The following is a 17,308-nucleotide window of genomic DNA, read 5'->3' as shown; positions in this document are numbered from 1 at the left end:
GCACTTTGTATTCATTACATCGACATGATCCATCAATTCTCCCATGTGCTTCATCTAAGGAAGCAACGAAAGGACACATGATTGTCATTACACAATTCCCCTTTTCTTACTGTTAAAAAAGATTCATTGAATAGCACCCTATCGGTGTTTGTTAACTTATTGATCACTCCGACATGATGCATTTAAAAATTGAATTGTTCGAAATAAAGTATGTTTGGCAAGTGTCTCGGGACAGTAATTTAACAATGCCCTTTATGCGAAAGAGTATGCAACAAAAAAAATATACGCTCGGATTTAAGTAGTTAAAATAAGATTTATGCTAAATTAAACATGAATTACTCGTTTTTATTTGGATTTATCTCTTAATTTGATGCGTATTTTGTGAAAGTTTGATTATTATACTCGAATGGAAAAGTGGATATGACACGGGATGAGGCATGCTAATTGGCCATGGTGAAGAATTAGGGCACCCATTATTGCTGAGTTTATTACCTTCATTCCTCGTTGAAAACCAAAGAGAGAAATGGAAAGGAGAACTAAGGGTGCGCATGTAGGAAAATTAAAGGAAAAGTAGGGTTAAAATGGGAATAAGCTGAGCATGTCTTTTTTCGAAAGAATGCCATGGAATTGTAACTTTACATGCAAAAAACCGATATACATAAAGAATTACAAAAAAGAAAAAGAGCAATGTAAATAAGCTTTGCACAAATATTATAGAACATCTTAAACATAGTAAATCTACGTGGGTTAATGGAACCGATAAACATAATCGCATCAAAGAGCACGGGATCTTTTGACTAATATAGTCACCTTGCTGTGTATTTAAGCTGAGTATGTTTTTTTCGAAAGAATGCCATGGAATTGTAACTTTGCATACAAAAAGCCGATATACGTAAAGAATTACAAAAAAAAAAGAGCAATATAAATAAGCTTTGCACAAATATTGTATAACATCTTAAACATAGTCAATCAAGGAGAATTGAGAATCTACGTGGATTAATAGAACCGATAAACATAATCACATTAAAGAGCACAAGATCCTTCGAAGATATATTTTCAATTTCAATGTTAAAGAAGCGCATCATGAAGATATTTTTAATGATTTCAAATGACCTTTGCATTAATGTCGGCTGATTTCGGGTTTTGAATATTATTAAATAAAAATCAACCACTAAAATATTGAAAAGTAAAAGGAAGGGAGAAAGAAAATCACCCTCAACCGACTTTTTATTTTGATCGTGCTATATAAATAAATAGTTCTTTTTTACTGGACTTTGGGTTTAAATATTATTGATCACAGGTTTCAAGACTTTGGGGTTGAACCTTACCCGATACGACCAGAAGTAATAATTATCCATCCTGAATTTTTTTTTTAATCAGCATTTTACAGACTTAAAAAAAAGATCACTTTTTTTTTTTTTTTCAGCTCTCCATGGTAAAAAAAATCCTGGTTGGGGGCGATTCTGACAGGGAAACAAAGAAAGGAAAGGGGGAGGAAAGCGCGGCGAAATCACGAAAATGCCCTTGGACGAATACGGTCACCTTGCTGTGTATTTATGTCTTCCCCCCTTCCCATCTTACAGTACAAGACAAGAGAGAGAGAGAGAGATGGAGAGAGAATGAGAGAGAGAGAGACGTACAAACTAGAGAGAGAGAGAGAGAGAGGGAGGGGGGTTGAGGGGGTTGTGGGTACTGTGGAAAACTGAAGAGTGCACCAGAAGCTCATTGAAGCTCTGATTTTGAGGCATATTGGGGAGAGAGAGAGAGAGAGAGAGAGGAGAGAGAGTGGAGAGGAGTGTTGGGCAAGCATCGAGCAAACTACATAGAAAGCAGGCCTGGCCCCTCTTCAATTCACCGCATTCCCAGCTTTTGCATTGGAGGGTCTCTCTCCTCTGCTGAAAGAAACGCTAGCAAACGACGGGGTCGCTTTGAAGTTTCCCGAAAGAGAGAGGGAGAAAGAGAGGAGAAAGAGAGAGAGGGAGAAAGAGAGAGAGAGAAGAACCCAAGTGAGTTCCTTCGATTCTCCATCCCCTCCGACCCCTTTTGCCTTCTTTCGAGTCGATTCCGTGGCTCCCCGGCTCGCTTTCTCTGACTCTTGCGATGCAATTTTTGAGCTTTTTGCTTTGTCTCATCTTTCTGGGTCTATTCCCTATTGCGGGTTGCAGAGAATAAAGCTCACCCGCGCGCACAGTGTTTCTCTCGACTTTCGCACCACTGTTCTCTCGTGTCATCGGACGGGGCCATTGACGTCGCCTGCTGGGTTGTGTAAGCAATATCAAAGTTCGCTCCTTTTCCTGATTTTTTGTTTTCTTTTTAGACTGGTTGTCGACACGATCGGGAGTGGGTGTTTGGTATTTTATAAGAAGCGAGCGAGGACGACGATGAGGCGATTTTTATGATCGTTTAGCTCCCGTGTGTACTGGGCAAACACGCAATGCGCGTGTTCGCCGACTGTGCTTTTGCTGTATCTGCAGAAATTTTGATTTCCGTATCGAACTTGATGGATCGTTGATCGCTTTTGTTCTGGGTAATGCCGCTTATCAATGGGTTCTGGGTTTTTGAAAGACCTATTTCTCTCTCTTCATCGTTGAGTTGTTCCCTTGAAAATTTGTTGGCCTGGTGCAGGTAAAGCTGCTTGCTTCTGTTTACTGGAGGGAAGCTTTTGAGATCTTGACGCAATGCTGATGAAGAGGACCGTGTCAGTGCAGAAGGAAGCGGGTCCAATGGCGAAATCAGATTCTAACTTGCGTTCTGGTTTGCAATCTGCTCTTAGAAGGCAGAATCGTAGGAGCAATTCCCTTTCCAGCGTCCCTGGTCTTTATGCGGGTTTGAATCCGAAGGGCTTAGCCGATGCTGATTCGGTTAGAAGCCCCACATCTCCTCTTGATTTTATGCTGTTCCCATATCTGAGTAACCCCATGAGGTCCCCTCGATCGCCTTGTGCCGGGCAGCGAAAGAGCTGGGACTGTAGCAAAGTAGGCTTAAGCATTATAGATTCTCTTAATGACAAGGGAAACTCATCCGGCGGGGCTCTCCGGTCATTTCATACTGGAAACATAATTTTTGGACCTAAAATCAGGGTTAAGAATCATAATATTGAGACCAGCATTAGTTCCATCGAGTCACCGAAGTCCCTACCTAAAGATTACACATTCTCTCGTTACGCCCGTGCCAAATCTCCACTCCACTCGAGCAGCACCGGTGTCGTTTTTGAAATTGCAGATGGCCCTGAAGAACCTGACCCTTTGGGCAAAATCCGGTCTAGCTCACTTGATTCTTGCACAATAATGAGTTATCGTCCTCGATTGAGTAGAGAAAGTCCAAAATTAAGTAAGGTTTCATGTACTAGTCCGACTTCAATCCCTTCTCCGTCTGTTGATCCTGGCATAGGGTTCACTGATTCTCTCTCAGCGAGCGAGATAGAAAACTCTGAGGATTATACTTGCGTGATTTCACACGGTCCTGATTCTAAAACCACTCACATTTACGGTGACTGCATTTTAAAATGTCACCCAAGTGAGTTGAGCAATTTTGTCGAGGAGACAGAGGAAGACACTGTATTGCCTCGAGTGAAAAGCTCAGAAACCCCTGCTTTGTATTCTCATGATGACTTCTTGAGCTTCTGTTGCAAGTGCAAGGAGCCATTGCCAGAAGGCGAAGATATCTACATATACAGGTCTGTATAAACTGCACTTCGTCTCATGGCCTCGCCATAGTTCTACTGTACCTATGTTTGCTCATTATGGGTGCCTTGATTTGACTTCTTGCAGAGGCGAGAAAGCATTCTGTAGTGTGGAATGTCGTTCAGAGGTGGTTTTGTCTGATGAGATTGAAGAAGCCGTGGAAGATTATGATAAGTCACCGAAGTCCAAAAGTGGAGATAAGCTTTTTCAAAGTGGCTCTTTTCTCCCTTCGTAGTGACCAGTCATGTGGTCTCTGTGGCCACCATGCCCATGATTGCTGGAACAATCACTGAGGTAGATGCCCCAGATCGTCCGTTCACCAAAGAGCTGTTTTTGTGTGCATCAGTTAGCAGCCATGGATGATCAATTTTGTACATTTCTCTCTTCACCGAAAAGGGATTCAGCTTTCATGGTCTTGGTGGTGGCAATTATCTGCTACAGCAATTTTTTGGCTTTTTGGAAGAGACATGACCGTATTATATGCGATGATAACTCATATTATATTACATAATTATTTGGCATGTGAAATGGGTTTAGCTGATTTTTATGGCTCCCCATCTATATCCCCTACATTTTTCTTCCGGGGTAAACTTTTCCTGTAATGGCGGCCGACTAAAGTGCTTTTTCATAATAGTATCAAGTTGCTATTGTAAGACCATGTGCTCTAAATTCCTGGTCTTGTCTGATGTTGATTACCGTCCACCATCTTTTGTTCCCTGATGTTGATTAAGATGGCATATGCTGGACTTACCTAGTCAACAGCCGACTGAGATCCTGTCTTAAGATTATGTCGGGAATTCAAGTTCTGCAGCGATCTTTAGCCATGTGAAATGTGTTTCATGTGTTTCTGACTGTTGTTTTTCTTTTGACTATCTGATTTTTGCTAGAAGAGCCTCTAGAAACCAGTGGAACTTGAGTGAAAGTGACTTTATTGTCGGTAATGAAAGCGAGGGTAACCTGAGAGTGCACTTGGAGAAATTGAGAATTCACTCGTATCTTCTTCAAGGTAAATCTCATTTGGTTGCTAGAAATTTCAGCCGGTTAAGGAGCCAAGCCTGTTACGTGGGAGCATATGTAAAGGAACCGGTGATGATCTCCTGAATGAGTTTTTAACTTCTACCAACACGGGTACGGTGAGGTGCTAGTTTGCATATCTGAAAGAAGTTCATGCTCAAAAGCTCATCTCATGATGAGTATCCTTTAGACCAAATGGTGTTCTCTGCCTAGCTTGATGGATATCGACCTATAAGTTCATCTTCTGTTCCGACCCATTTGAGTAAATTGACCCAATTCATTTAATGAAAATAGTCCTTGGTTATCTTCCAGGGGAACATATTATGACAGCAATTCTGTTTGCTTAATTTTCTGCAACTGAACAACAAGCAGATGGAACTGTTATTAACTTAGAAGTAGTGTGTCAAATTACCAGTATTCTCTACAAGAACATTGCCCAGCACTAAACCGATGGAATCTGTAATTATCCCGCAGTATAATCTCTCTCTCATACGTAAATGATACGAACTTCATGAAGGAATGACAGTCTCCACAGATCCGAAGGTTATTGACTATTCGGATGGTACTATTCTTGCTGCTTATTAGCCCGAATGCCACTGCCAACCTCTCACCGTGATGACTCGAAGTTTCATGTCGCTCTTTCTGTAATCTCTCCTCGATCTCACCTAACATGGAATAGATTTCTGGCGATTGAGAGTTTGAGAAGTCCTCGGCTCTGAATTCATGGACGGTGCCATTTTGTTCTGTCAAGCTACAGCCTGGATGCTTTCGAATCCCCAGTTCGTGTAGCTTTGTTCTGGCCAAACTCGCATCGTCCCACCTTCCGGCTCTTGCATATATCTTCGAAAGAAGAACATGAGCTGCGTCGTTTGTAGGGTTGATCTCAACGAGACGTTTGTGTGCATACTCTGCTAATTCGACATTCTGGTGGGTTTCGCAGGCCCTCATGAATGAGCTCCAAATAATAGTATCTGCTTCCACCGGCATGGAATGAATAAGTTCTAGAGCCTCTTTTAATTGCCCAAAACGACCGAGGAGATCAACCATGCATCCGTAATGCTGAATCCCGGGTTCAATTCTGTATTCATTTTTCATCTTGTGGAAGTACTTGTATCCTTCATCTATCAGACCTCCATGGCTACAAGCAGACAGAAGAGCTATGAAAGTGACCTGGTCAGGCTTTATTCCTGTGGCTTCCATCTCCGAGAACAGGTCCACCGCCTTCTGCGCTTGTCCCTCCATAGCATATGCTCCTATCATTGCCGTCCATAGACATACATTTTTATCTGTAATTTTTGAAAACAATGCTGTTGCTTTTTCGACACTTCCACATTTCCCATACATGTCTACTAAAGCAGTTCCCAGAACGTGATCCAATTGAATTCGGTTCTTTTGTATATACAAATGGATCCAGGTGCCATGACTCAGCGCCCCGACGCTAGCACAGGTAGAGAGCATATTGGCTAAAGTGATTTTATCCGGTTTTATGTCTGAACTCTGCATCTGGTGGAACAGCTCGAACGACTCTTGAGCCGAGCGAGTTCTAGTATAGCAACCGATCATGGTGTTCCAAGAAATCAAATCCTTCTCAGGGATCTCATCAAAGAAACCTCTCGCCTTGTCCACATCCCCAGCCCTGCAGAACCCATCCAACATCGAGTTCCAAGAGACAGCGGTTTTACAGGGCAAGTGCTGAAAAATGGAGTAGGCATCATCCAACCGACCAAATTTTGCGTACAAGCTAAGTAGAGAATTCCCAAGCATTCCCTCGACAGTCATTCCGTGTTTCACAATGAAGCCGTGGATGGATCTTCCAATGTCGTAACCATCCATATTAACGCAAGCGGTGAGAGCGGTAACGAGTGCAACCTCATCAGGCGTCACATCCTCGAGCATCATTTCAACAAACAACTCGACACTTTCCAGATATCGACCGGCCTGAACATAGGCCGACGTCATTGTTGTCCAAGAAATCAAGTTCCTCTCTGTCATCCTGTCAAACAACTTCTCGGCTTCATCCATCCGATCGGCTTTCGCATATCCGCATAGCAGCGTCGTCCACGAAATAACATCGTTCTCGGCTTCGCTACCACCCAAAACCTCACGCGCCTTCTCCATATCCCCACATTTCACGTACATATCAGCCAAGCAGTTCGACAAAGACCCCCCGATCTCCATACCATTCTCATCAATGTACGAGTGCATCTTCTTGCCCATCTCCAAATCCCTCATCTTCGCGCACGCCGAAACCAAGCTGACCATAGTGACCTCATCCGGCTCCACCCCATCGGCCAACATCCGCCCGATCGAATCCAACGATTCTCTGAACATTCCCATTCTAACGTAACAAGATATCATCGTATTCCAAGCCACCACATCTCGTTCAGGAAACTCACTAAGCAGCTGGCACACTTCCCGCAATCTCCCGGCCTTCGCATACGCACCCATCAAATTCTTCCTCAAAGAATCGCTAAACCCCAACCCGGACTTCAGCATCCGCCCCTGGACTTCGCCGACGTCTTCAACCGCCATAACCCTCGAGGCCGCGCTGATCAAGAAGTGGAAAGTCGACATGTCCAGCGCCACCCCTGCACCGACCATGCGACGGTAGGACGCCAGCATGTCCGCCGGCGAGTCGTCCCGAAGCTGGTCCTGCATGTAGTCGTTCCACAGCGCCGTCTCCGACAGACGGGTCCCGCTCAGGACGCGGCGGCAGTGGCCGAGGCCGTCGACGGAGACGAAGAAGCCGAGGAGGCGGCGGGCGACGAGAGGGTCGCGGATGGAGCCGGTGGTGATCAGGCGAGCGTGGATCGGCGCGAACTCTTGGATGCTCGAGCAGGAGCTCAGCAGGGAGATGAGGTTCTGCGATCTCGAGGGAGCGGTCGAGCTCCGACGTTCGGCCGGCGTTCGGGATCGCCGGCGGAGAGGAGGGACCGCGGCGGGACAAGCAACGGCCATCGATTAACCGCCGCCGCCGCCGCCGTTCGGCTCTGCTTTCCTTTACGGGAAACATCGGAGTCGGAAAGACCGGTTTTTTCAGATAAGATGCGCACGTGACATTTTTCTAGTGGATAGAAGGGGAGCTCGTTGCGAAGTGATATCGATGGAGGATAAGGTGCGAATCTCACTTTCCTCGATTGGAGACCACTGTCGTCAAAAATAAAATAAAATTCGTTTCCGTACAAGTATAATTTTGCAGCTTGATTTTGATTTTAAACGGCACTTTGCACCTGAGTTTAGTTAATATTCATCATACCTTTATTTACCATCCACGAGTGTGAATTTCATACTTGCCAACGACTCAAAACCATCGACTCGAGTTCTCAATCACTTGAAACACCGCCATTCGCGTATCCCTCTCCAACGCCTCTCTCTCTGTGTCTCTCTCGCTATTGGGACCTGAGTAATACTCTCATACATGTTCGATATACGCTTCAACACGTTTCGACACGCGGTCAACAAACTGACATGTGATCAACTTTTTTCGACACGTTTTGACATACAAGTTTGAAATTTCGACACGCGATTCCAACATGCATGGGGCCAATTTTAAAATTTTAAATATTTAAAAAGGGTCAAAAATATAAATATATAAAAAATAATAAAAATAATAAAAATAAATGGGAAATAAAATTTTCACTCTCAAGTTTCTCACTTATGAATTTTGACCTTCCCACGAGAGATGATCAAATGCCCCTCTTCTCGCCGGCACCACTCCATCACCTCCGTGGCTTGCCCCACTAGCTATCCCGGCTGCCTCCGCCCCAAAGCAACTCACCCCGACCTTACCTTCAGTAGGTGCATATCCATACACTTTTTGTAGCTTGATTCGGCCGATTGGAGTCTTGAATTTTCTTGGAGGGTTGCTTGTCGCGTGCAAACTTATCTAATTATGTTGTCTGGTGGCTCTTTTTGGGAGATCCCATGTCGTTACGTGGTTGCATCTAGGGAAAAATGTTGGACATGGTTTACATTTTCTGTGAAGAGTTAGATTCGATCAGAACTTGGAATTTAAGTAGTTTCATTAGTTTTGGAATAAGATCCGGTTAGGAAATTCCATCTTTTTGCTAGTTTGATATTAGTGATTTCATGACCCAATTGTGGGTAGTTGGTTCATGGTTAGAAAGATTGATAAGGATGAAATAGAAAAGACCCAGTATTTATATGATTCATAGATTCGTGAAAGCAGACTTAAAATTGTGATTTTTTTTCTTTTTTTTTTGCTTCTTTTTGCCTTTAGTAGGCGTCACTTGCTAGTCATCTCTTTTAGTCTATGTCATTAGCTTGTGAATTATCTCTCACATTTTCTATGACGAATTTAGTGATTTCCTTTTCTTTTGGTTAAAAATATGGATTTTCATTTTTCTCAAACCTTGTTTTGCAAGTTTTTATTAGGAACTCTTTATACATTTGTAAAAAAAAAAGGACATGTTCCTTCAAGTTTACTCTTTTACATTTGTAATTTTTTAATTTCTCGTTCAATCTCCGTCCAATTAAAACAATGCATGTTATTAACAAATGTTGGATTGATGTTTTTATTATAAATTAATTATATGCTTTTTTTATTATCCAATTAAAACAATGCATGTTATTAACAAATGTTGGATTGATGTTTTTATTAGAAATTAATTATATGCTTTTTTTATTATAAAAAAACAATGCATGTTATTGTTGGATTGATGTTTTTATTATAAATTAATTATATGCTCTTTTTTATTATTTATTTATTTTTGCATATATTTATAAAAATATATACTTAATATATAGTGTTTTAAAAGGTATTGGTATTTTATATTTTTTGAGAAATGATATGTTGAAGTATTGTGTCGTATTATGTGTACGTGTCATGTTACACAGGCCAGGACCACAGCCCAGACAATGGCAAATCTTAGGGTCATATGGTCTTTCCATGACTGTTTTGTCTAGAGGCATGAGAGCGCGCATGACATGCAGGTTAAAGAAGCAAGGAATGCTTTCACTATCTCCCTCGATGGAGATCACCTTAAATTTATAATGCTTCAAAGCTTTCAAGGAATGCTTTCGATTATGATCTCTCACGAATTGCTTGTAGAAGTTTTAAAACCCAAGCGGAGCTTTCCTTCAGACAAACAGAGCATGTTCCATCCTTTTAAGCCTGCGCAGTGCTCATGGCTTGTCCACTGTAACGTGCTCCCTTCACAGAGCGAACCATCACCAATAAAACGAAGGGAAGATACAACCTTGATTAGCGTTGGCTACTTGGCTAGACGACACCAATGCGGCCGCGGATCCTTGTTTCAGAAAAAGGGAGTTATACCTCGACAGGCCCGACAAGAAGCACCAGGCTGCTTTGACAAGTCGAGTAAAAAAATGCACGAGGCCACGTATAAAACTAAAGCAGAATGAAATTGCGGTCAGCACTCGTTGCACATCATAAACCGTAACAGCTTCTTGAATCACACGGAATACCAGCAAGGGAAGAGATTCTTAAAGTAGCGGGACACGCAACTGGAATTTTTGAATGACCATTGAAAGAATAGTTGACATCGACGAATCGATCCATATAAGAATTATTTCTGGGGAAACCCTTTTCAAATGCACAGCATCGAAACAGGATCACCTCTACTGACGGAAAAGAAAAGAAAAGGAGAGCCTCTAGCTACGACTGAAAGATTAAATAGACATCTTGAAGACGTACAAATCGCAGCGTAAGTGCTGCTCGCTCAATGCAATCACCATGAATTTCCAACTCCTTTCGCGTACAGATATTGAGGAAAGAATGGGAACCGCCAACTCCTTTCGCGTACACATCGGAACTGGAGAAAGCCATGATGCATCGAGTCAATGTTGGGATGCCACTTTGGGGATGCGCTGTGGCTTCAAATCCATCAAAGTTGTCCGGGGACACTCCTTAGGAGCAAAGCTCAGCCCCTCGTCTGGCGAGTATTGTAGGACTTGCAGTTCAAGCACTTCTGACCCACTACATGGAATTGCACCTGAGCGGTTTTCCCACAGTCGTTGCAAAGAATCCACACCTGTCATGCAGCAATCCGTATTACATTCTTGATATCCAAAACTAAAGAACAAACGTTCCCACCAGAAAAGGGAAGATGCACATGGACATGTAAGGTGAGCACAAAGTATGATTTTCCCAGGGTTAGGATGATGACAAGGGGCGATATATGATTTACCATTTTATTCTGGTAAGCCTCTGGCATCGGTGTTCCAGCAATCTCCAGATCGTATTTCTCCCAGAGCTTTGACATATCATAGGCGGACTTCGAACAAAGGGGGCAAGCATATCTGCGATGTATTCAGCATATGATAGACCACATTCGTGAGAAGTCCAAATAACAGCCAAGGGATTTCAGTGAAAGCTACAAGAGCAAACAATAGATATTTTGAGGGCTTACTGAAAATGATCTCTCATCTCCTTTAAGCAGTTCTGGTGAATCGTGTGTCCACATGGCATAACAGTCACATCGTTCCTTGAGTCGAATAAATACTGCAAATCACCATTTGGTTACTCATGAAGCACCAAGAACAAAGGATGCCATCCCATTTGCAAATTTGATTCAAGTAAATCTCCATGACAAGTAACACTGAAGTTTATCTTAGCCCAATATAATTCAGCCAATCCATTCTTCAATCAAAAGATGAGAAAATAAAAATAGAAAAGAATCCGAATTATGCAGAACCAAATTAAATCTTCACCTCAAAACAGACAGGGCAATCATGATGCATTGCTCCTTCAATACAGGGGTGGCTGTTCTTGAGCAAAATAGAGTAACAGCAACCTAAAACATAAGTGAAGATTAAAACACAAATCAGTCTTCCCTTAACCACCCAATATGTAATATCAATCCAAGGCTGACAATAGAAAGGGCTTACTTACCACATTTGTAGCAGTGGAAAAAATTTTCGCTGCCCCCAGTTCTGGACAGGAAAGTAAGAAAGCTCAATCAGAGAACCACAACCTTAAAGACCTCTCCAAAAATAACACAATAAACCAGACAAAAGGCAGAGAACAATAATATGACGAGGAGAGGTAGAAGAAAACAGTCGAGCAGCATCATACTGGGAGTGGACTGGAAAAGAAATAAGCAACAGATCTGAATGTATTCCAAACTCATAATGTCATAAAGTAGTGAGAAGATCTTACTCATATTAACTCAAAAATTGACTCAGAAAAGGAAAAAAAAAAAAAAAAAAGTAACTTCAAGGTGAGGTGACAAAAGAAGCAGCAGCATGCTAATTCTAAATTTCATTTGCTAATCCATAACATAAGACCTTCAACAAGGAACTCTTAAGACATTGCCGAATAACAAAATTGTCAAAGAAACGATTGAGAACATAAGCAATACCTGCATATTCCACATCCACTGCAGTGGTATTGCTTTTTGGATGTCTGCAATAAAAGAGAGCCGTAAGCTTCTTCCAAGTTAAAATAGACAGCATGTGACAACAACATAGTTTGACAGACATGTACATTCATCTCATTTGACAATTATTGAAGCTACACTATTAATGACGTACAAAGGTCCCTGAAATGCAAGTGGATGCAGGACCTGACAGAATGTCCTTGCTTGCAATCTATGGTTGAACGCAATGTTTAGTAGATATATATGGAGGAGGGAGCCACCACACCACAAAATTCATTCCAGGAAAGAGAATTCATCGAGTCAAATTGAAAATATATGTATCAGAGGGAAGATAAGCTACTTACATCATCGTCAAACAACTTGCACGTCGCACAGAAGTATTTCCCCATGCACACACCACAATTTATACAGAACTGCTGGACCTGCATTGATTGCAGCTAACATAAATATTGGAAATTCCCTTCCTCAAAATAAGATTATCCAAGTAGGAAAACTAGGGGCAAGATAATAGTTATCATTCTCACCTGTTGTTCAGTGCCACAAAGGGAACATATCACCTGTGGAGTTGGCAAGAATAAAGAACAAAATGTTCATCCAATGTTCACTCCACAATTAAATCAATCACCCCGAATGAGATAAGATCTTCCAAGAGAGATTATTTACCTGACTGACTTCATGGCGTGGCATGTCATGTCTATCTTTCTGATCCACATCGATACTATCCTGAAAATCAATATGCAATTTAAAGTCAGATATACAGTTGTGACGAAAAGAAAAATTGAATACACAGACAAGCCCGCATTCAATATAAAACCAGATGGTCACTTCAAAGCTGCATAATGGTGACTCTTTCTTAGGATAGCAAGTAGCACTCATCACACCAAGACCAGAGACAGAGGTTCTAATCTCCAACAAAGAAAACAGGAAAAAGCATAAAGCTTAAGCTTTTGAACCATTTGATTCTCCCCAATGCAAATAGTTCTGTATCTTTCCAGTACAGCAGTCACCTACTCTGGAGAAACTTCCACAATTGCATAGATTAACAGTTTAGATAATCTCTAGGTCAGATGTAGACACAATGACAAAAACCAATGCTTAAACAAATCAAAAAGTCAATCCCAGAAATCTAAGCAAAGGAAAAAGGCTCCTCATCTGAAAATGACAAAGTAACTATCAGATACAAACTATATTAATAGAATCAAGACATCAAAATATAATCAAGAGTTAACTCCAAAGATGACCACGGATGAACACTTATCCTAGATGCCCATTAGCTATACAAAGATTCAAAGAATAAAGTAGCCTGAAGACCAAAACTGAATTGAAAGTAACTGCAAAGAGAAACCAAATTCTTCACTGCCTAAAAAATTGTATCTCACAAGTAAATCATCATTCATTTCGCCAATTCTTCCATCTAGTTATATATAATCTGTGTCATTTATTTTGGAATTCTATATGGAAAAAGAAACAAAAGAAATTAGCCTTTATCAGGTCTTGATACTTCAAAATAAATCATGCAAATTCCCCATCCCACAAGCAACTAGAAGCTGTAAAAACATCGAGCATAATTTGAAAATCATAAAAACATATATAAGAGAAGGCTCACTTTTGCCTCGTTATGACAATGACGGCAATCATAGATTTCATTACAGCACGGAGCTCTGATGCGGCATCTTCGCCGATAATGTGAACATCTGCAAGCAAAGCACATAAAATTAACAGGATAATGGTATTTATATATTTATTTATTTGGTCGAAGCAGTACAACGGTATTAAAACATCATCAATGAACAGATTCAGAACATACCCAAACAGTGAGCATCCCTTCTCTAGGAGATCGTTCACTTTTCCAACATCTTCTGGAAAAACACTGGGCATGCATTTGCTGTCTAATTGTGGCGTGCATTTATCAGCTTTCTCACTATTCTTATCTTCACATATGATGGTCTCCAAGGTCTCTAAGCTCTTTGACTCAAATTTCTGATCTTCAGAATGCTCTACAGTCAGTTTCCCCATTATATATATTTTCCCCGGATCTTGTATCTTCAAGAAGGTTGCCAGGTACCTGCATCAAGGAAGAATTTAGCAATGCTCCAATTACATTAAGGCACGTCATTGACCCAATTAAGCCAGGCAACGCCGTATAATGTTATTGCTCTCCTCCTGGAAGAAGGATTGAAATCAGCTAGAAGAGAGCACATCCAAAGAACGTTTGATGGCTCCAATCCGCAACACTCCAACAGATGCAAGCTAGAGGCTAGAACGATCCATACAATATATACGCAGCAAGGACGATTTCCGGAGCCTCCCACTTCAACGAATAATAAATGCACTGTTTTAGTACTCCATTCCTCTCAGGAACCTGGGAGGCTGGGGCCAAATCCAATTACACTGAACACGATCAATGGACACGCCAACCTAATGTAAAGGCAATAAATCACTTGATCAATTGGTCCCTTAAAAATGAAAATTAGGGAAATATAGGAATAGTTGTGGCGTGAAGGATTGTCCTTCGAGGACATCCCTACCTCAATCTGCAACTTTGCAGAAACTTTCCACTGAGGACAAATATCTACCGAGTAACATTTCTTCCAATGTCGAATCATCAGCCCTCTTCCATCGTAATTTAGCTCATCTGACCACAATCTTCTCACTTTTACATCTAAAATTGAATGCCGCACCAATACCGAGAGGGGAAAAAAACCCTGGAAGAATGCTGGGAACAAGGTGAAGCTCCTCAAGCAAGGAGCTTCTTGAAAAACCACCCAGACTACAGAATTGAATCTCCATGGAGTTTGACTTTGACAAGTTCAAGAAGGTTTTGGAACATGGAATAGCACCTAATCACAAGGAACAATGCGAAGTTTGTTTGAATTCAGTACCCTAGCAAGAAAGGTTCATGAGTACTTGACAACCTACATAGGCAATGAGAATGGCACAATCCTAACCGAAAATTTAACTATCAACAGATAGTAAGTTTATATAGTGATTTTTTGCTAGCCCAATAGTGGTGCAATTTTATATATTGTTAGCACTGCGCCGAACATTAAGAGATAACAAAGGAATGTAAACTCCCATCGCGCGGTCTCAGATTTTCCACCTACACGATTCTGTTGCAAGTCTAATGAAAGGAGAAAGATAGCTTCCATGTAATTCAACAAGGAATCCATGGATCGCTACTACAAACACTTTGTGTGGGTATTCTTAACATCCAGAAACTCCCCTCCGTAAAAGAGGGGACCCCCGAAACCATTTGCGTAATCATTGGCATGATGGAACTCGCTGACCATCAGCACATTCTCCAAGTGCCTAATCTATTAGTTACAAGGACAGGATGCTCTGCCTTCATTTTCAACCTTAGCTTTGGACACTTGGGAACTTTTTTGGAGCCAACTCCATCCAAGACAATGGAGGCAGGGGTTACTCCTGATCTAGCTATCATTGCAAAAGTTCACAGCAGCAGTGCCAGCAATACATGTTCAACATATATGACGCCATAACCAGGGCATTACATTTTTAGCTCTTAAAACTTGGAAAACAGATCTCAATCTTACACAGTTCCAGAAACCACCAGCCTCTTCTGGCATATCCAGAAGAAAGTAAAGTTCAACAAATAATACAAGCAACCATCTCCTTCTTCTATCCCTTTTACAAAATTGTCTTGAGGATCTTATCTTATCAATATTAACATAGTTCTCAATTTCATTGGTAAGTTTAGATACTGACTATCCTATAGGAGCAAACTTTCGCATCCTCTCCAACGAATCTTAAGATCAGATTGCCTAAATACAACAAGCTGCTTAAGATCACCTCTCTGGAGAATAACCTCTTCAAAGGTATCTCAGCGCAATCCCCAAAATTAACCAATTCATGTAGCAACTCGGTGGACCATACTGAAGAAAACTCCAATTTCAAATTGCTCTTTCAGCGATTGCAATCTGTCTCACCAATCTCGACTAAAGCATCTCCTCTACTTCAGTTGACGCAGTCTAGCCTATGTGCTCTCAATGAAATCCTTTGAACAACTATAAACAATATCAAAATCAAACACAAGTGGCGCAAAATGGCATTAAATTATCATCGTGTAATCTTCACAATCAATGAGGAGATCATCAAGTCCTGCTACTAGGGTCCTGACATCACCCCGTCCAGGTCAAAATTTGCAGATATCTAAACAAATATTGCACCAAAAGTTGCACAAGAAAACAAGAATATCTCCACAGAAGTAAGGTACTTTTATGAATTGTCCAATCGACCCTGCAGGCAACCAACATAAACCACAATTCAACCGGCGGGCGGCGGTCCCTCCCCCTTAAATGCCGTTATTCTCTCTCTTTGACTCGCATGATCCACATCTCACAATCATTACCTCGAAACATCGTAGTTGTTGCGGACCTGATCAGAACGAAGCGGCAAAATTTCGAGAAAAAAACAGATGCCGGGAGCGCGCACACGTTTCAACGAAGCCGAAGAGAAAACCAAAGACCTACAACCACTTCCGCTCTCTCCCCGATCAAAATCCTCTCGGACTAGACCAAACAAGGCCCGAAACCGCACATGACGCGTCGGCTAACGCGAACAGAGCCAAAAATAGCAGCAACCAGACAAAAAGAAGAAGAAGAAGAAGAAGATCGCGATCAAAGAAACAACCGACCTAGCGATCCAAACAAAGCCAGCACAGGCGAGATTCAGGGGACGGAAAAAAGCAAAAAAAAAAATAAAAAAAATTAAAGCACGACGAACTTTCGATCCGGACTCCCGATCGCGGTGCGCGGAGGAAGGAGGTAGTGGTAGCTCCGCGGGCTCGGATTAGCTTTCAGCTTCCTCGACAAGGCACGCCGGCGTCGGCGGGCGGGAGCTCGCCGGAGAGAAACTGAAACCTAAGCGGAGCAGAGTCGCCGGCGAACGGAGGAGGTAGAGAGGGAAACGTGTTCGGTTGCTTTCGAATGGTGCCCGAGAATTGGGCTTTTTATAGGTCGGAAAGCGACAGCCGTGTTTGAAAAAAGGCCACTGGCTTTCCGCGTTGGGAAATTACGTAAGCGCCCTCGATCAGCCCTCCCCGACAAGAAATATCTCCGGCGCAAGGCTGAGCTGCGGTCGCGATCACCCCAGACATGGATTTAGATGCCTCATCCGACGGCTGACGTATGGCCGGGCCCACGTCGACGAAGCTTCGGGACAATCGGGACCGTTCAGTCCCGATCTTCGGCGTGGAAAGGGAGTAGGGATAAAGGGTGGGGGTGCTGGCAT

The 17,308-nt window shown here is 42.1% G+C and overlaps 3 protein-coding genes across 6 annotated transcripts; 1 reads left to right on the top strand and 2 right to left on the bottom strand.

Annotated features, from left to right (window-relative positions):
- Nucleotides 1–1,604: 1,604 nt before the first annotated feature.
- Nucleotides 1,605–4,401, top strand: LOC104437741 (FCS-Like Zinc finger 11). 3 transcript variants are annotated; one of them, XM_010050757.3, is made up of 4 exons: nucleotides 1,605–2,006; nucleotides 2,166–2,265; nucleotides 2,626–3,676; nucleotides 3,771–4,401. In XM_010050757.3, the coding sequence occupies exons 3-4, from the start codon at nucleotides 2,679–2,681 to the stop codon at nucleotides 3,916–3,918; spliced, it is 1,146 nt and encodes a 381-aa protein (XP_010049059.2). In that variant the 5' UTR covers nucleotides 1,605–2,006; nucleotides 2,166–2,265; nucleotides 2,626–2,678; the 3' UTR covers nucleotides 3,919–4,401. The 3 variants fall into 3 exon arrangements, with proteins under 3 accessions (XP_010049059.2, XP_039165119.1, XP_010049056.2); XM_039309185.1 differs by having other exon boundaries at nucleotides 2,166–2,280; XM_010050754.3 differs by having other exon boundaries at nucleotides 1,605–2,527.
- A 704-nt stretch (nucleotides 4,402–5,105) lies between these two features.
- Nucleotides 5,106–7,655, bottom strand: LOC104437740 (pentatricopeptide repeat-containing protein At3g62890). Its single transcript, XM_010050753.3, has one exon. The coding sequence runs from the start codon at nucleotides 7,653–7,655 to the stop codon at nucleotides 5,106–5,108; it is 2,550 nt and encodes an 849-aa protein (XP_010049055.2).
- Nucleotides 7,656–10,163: 2,508 nt separating this feature from the next.
- On the bottom strand, nucleotides 10,164–17,013 carry LOC104437739 (probable E3 ubiquitin-protein ligase RZFP34). 2 transcript variants are annotated; one of them, XM_010050751.3, is made up of 14 exons: nucleotides 16,802–16,966; nucleotides 14,587–14,898; nucleotides 14,332–14,476; nucleotides 13,866–14,123; nucleotides 13,665–13,752; nucleotides 12,722–12,781; nucleotides 12,583–12,615; nucleotides 12,403–12,480; nucleotides 12,041–12,084; nucleotides 11,572–11,612; nucleotides 11,391–11,473; nucleotides 11,090–11,181; nucleotides 10,868–10,979; nucleotides 10,164–10,711 (listed from the first exon to the last, which is right to left on the bottom strand). In XM_010050751.3, the coding sequence occupies exons 4-14, from the start codon at nucleotides 14,072–14,074 to the stop codon at nucleotides 10,601–10,603; spliced, it is 951 nt and encodes a 316-aa protein (XP_010049053.1). In that variant the 5' UTR covers nucleotides 14,075–14,123; nucleotides 14,332–14,476; nucleotides 14,587–14,898; nucleotides 16,802–16,966; the 3' UTR covers nucleotides 10,164–10,600. The 2 variants fall into 2 exon arrangements, with proteins under 2 accessions (XP_010049053.1, XP_010049054.1); XM_010050752.3 differs by lacking the exons at nucleotides 14,332–14,476; nucleotides 14,587–14,898 and having other exon boundaries at nucleotides 16,802–17,013.
- Between the last annotated feature and the right edge of the window lie 295 nt (nucleotides 17,014–17,308).

Source organism: Eucalyptus grandis, chromosome 3 (genome assembly GCF_016545825.1).
Source record: "Eucalyptus grandis isolate ANBG69807.140 chromosome 3, ASM1654582v1, whole genome shotgun sequence".
Taxonomy (NCBI): domain Eukaryota; kingdom Viridiplantae; phylum Streptophyta; class Magnoliopsida; order Myrtales; family Myrtaceae; genus Eucalyptus; species Eucalyptus grandis.
This window is presented reverse-complemented; position numbering and strand designations above follow the sequence as displayed.

What these genes read in the sequence shown, in the direction of transcription:
- LOC104437739 (XM_010050752.3), bottom strand. Translation starts at nt 14,074, where the DNA reads ATGGGGAAACTGACTGTAGAGCATTCTGAAGATCAGAAATTTGAGTCA. An exon ending in CACGCCATGAAGTCAGTCAG is followed by an intron (nt 12,616 to 12,721) that starts GTAAATAATCTC and finishes CCAACTCCACAG; the next exon opens with GTGATATGTTCCCTTTGTGG. An exon ending in ATTGCCCTGTCTGTTTTGAG is followed by an intron (nt 11,182 to 11,390) that starts GTGAAGATTTAA and finishes GGTGATTTGCAG; the next exon opens with TATTTATTCGACTCAAGGAA.
- LOC104437740 (XM_010050753.3), bottom strand. Translation starts at nt 7,655, where the DNA reads ATGGCCGTTGCTTGTCCCGCCGCGGTCCCTCCTCTCCGCCGGCGATCC.
- LOC104437741 (XM_010050757.3), top strand. Translation starts at nt 2,679, where the DNA reads ATGCTGATGAAGAGGACCGTGTCAGTGCAGAAGGAAGCGGGTCCAATG. An exon ending in GAAGATATCTACATATACAG is followed by an intron (nt 3,677 to 3,770) that starts GTCTGTATAAAC and finishes GACTTCTTGCAG; the next exon opens with AGGCGAGAAAGCATTCTGTA.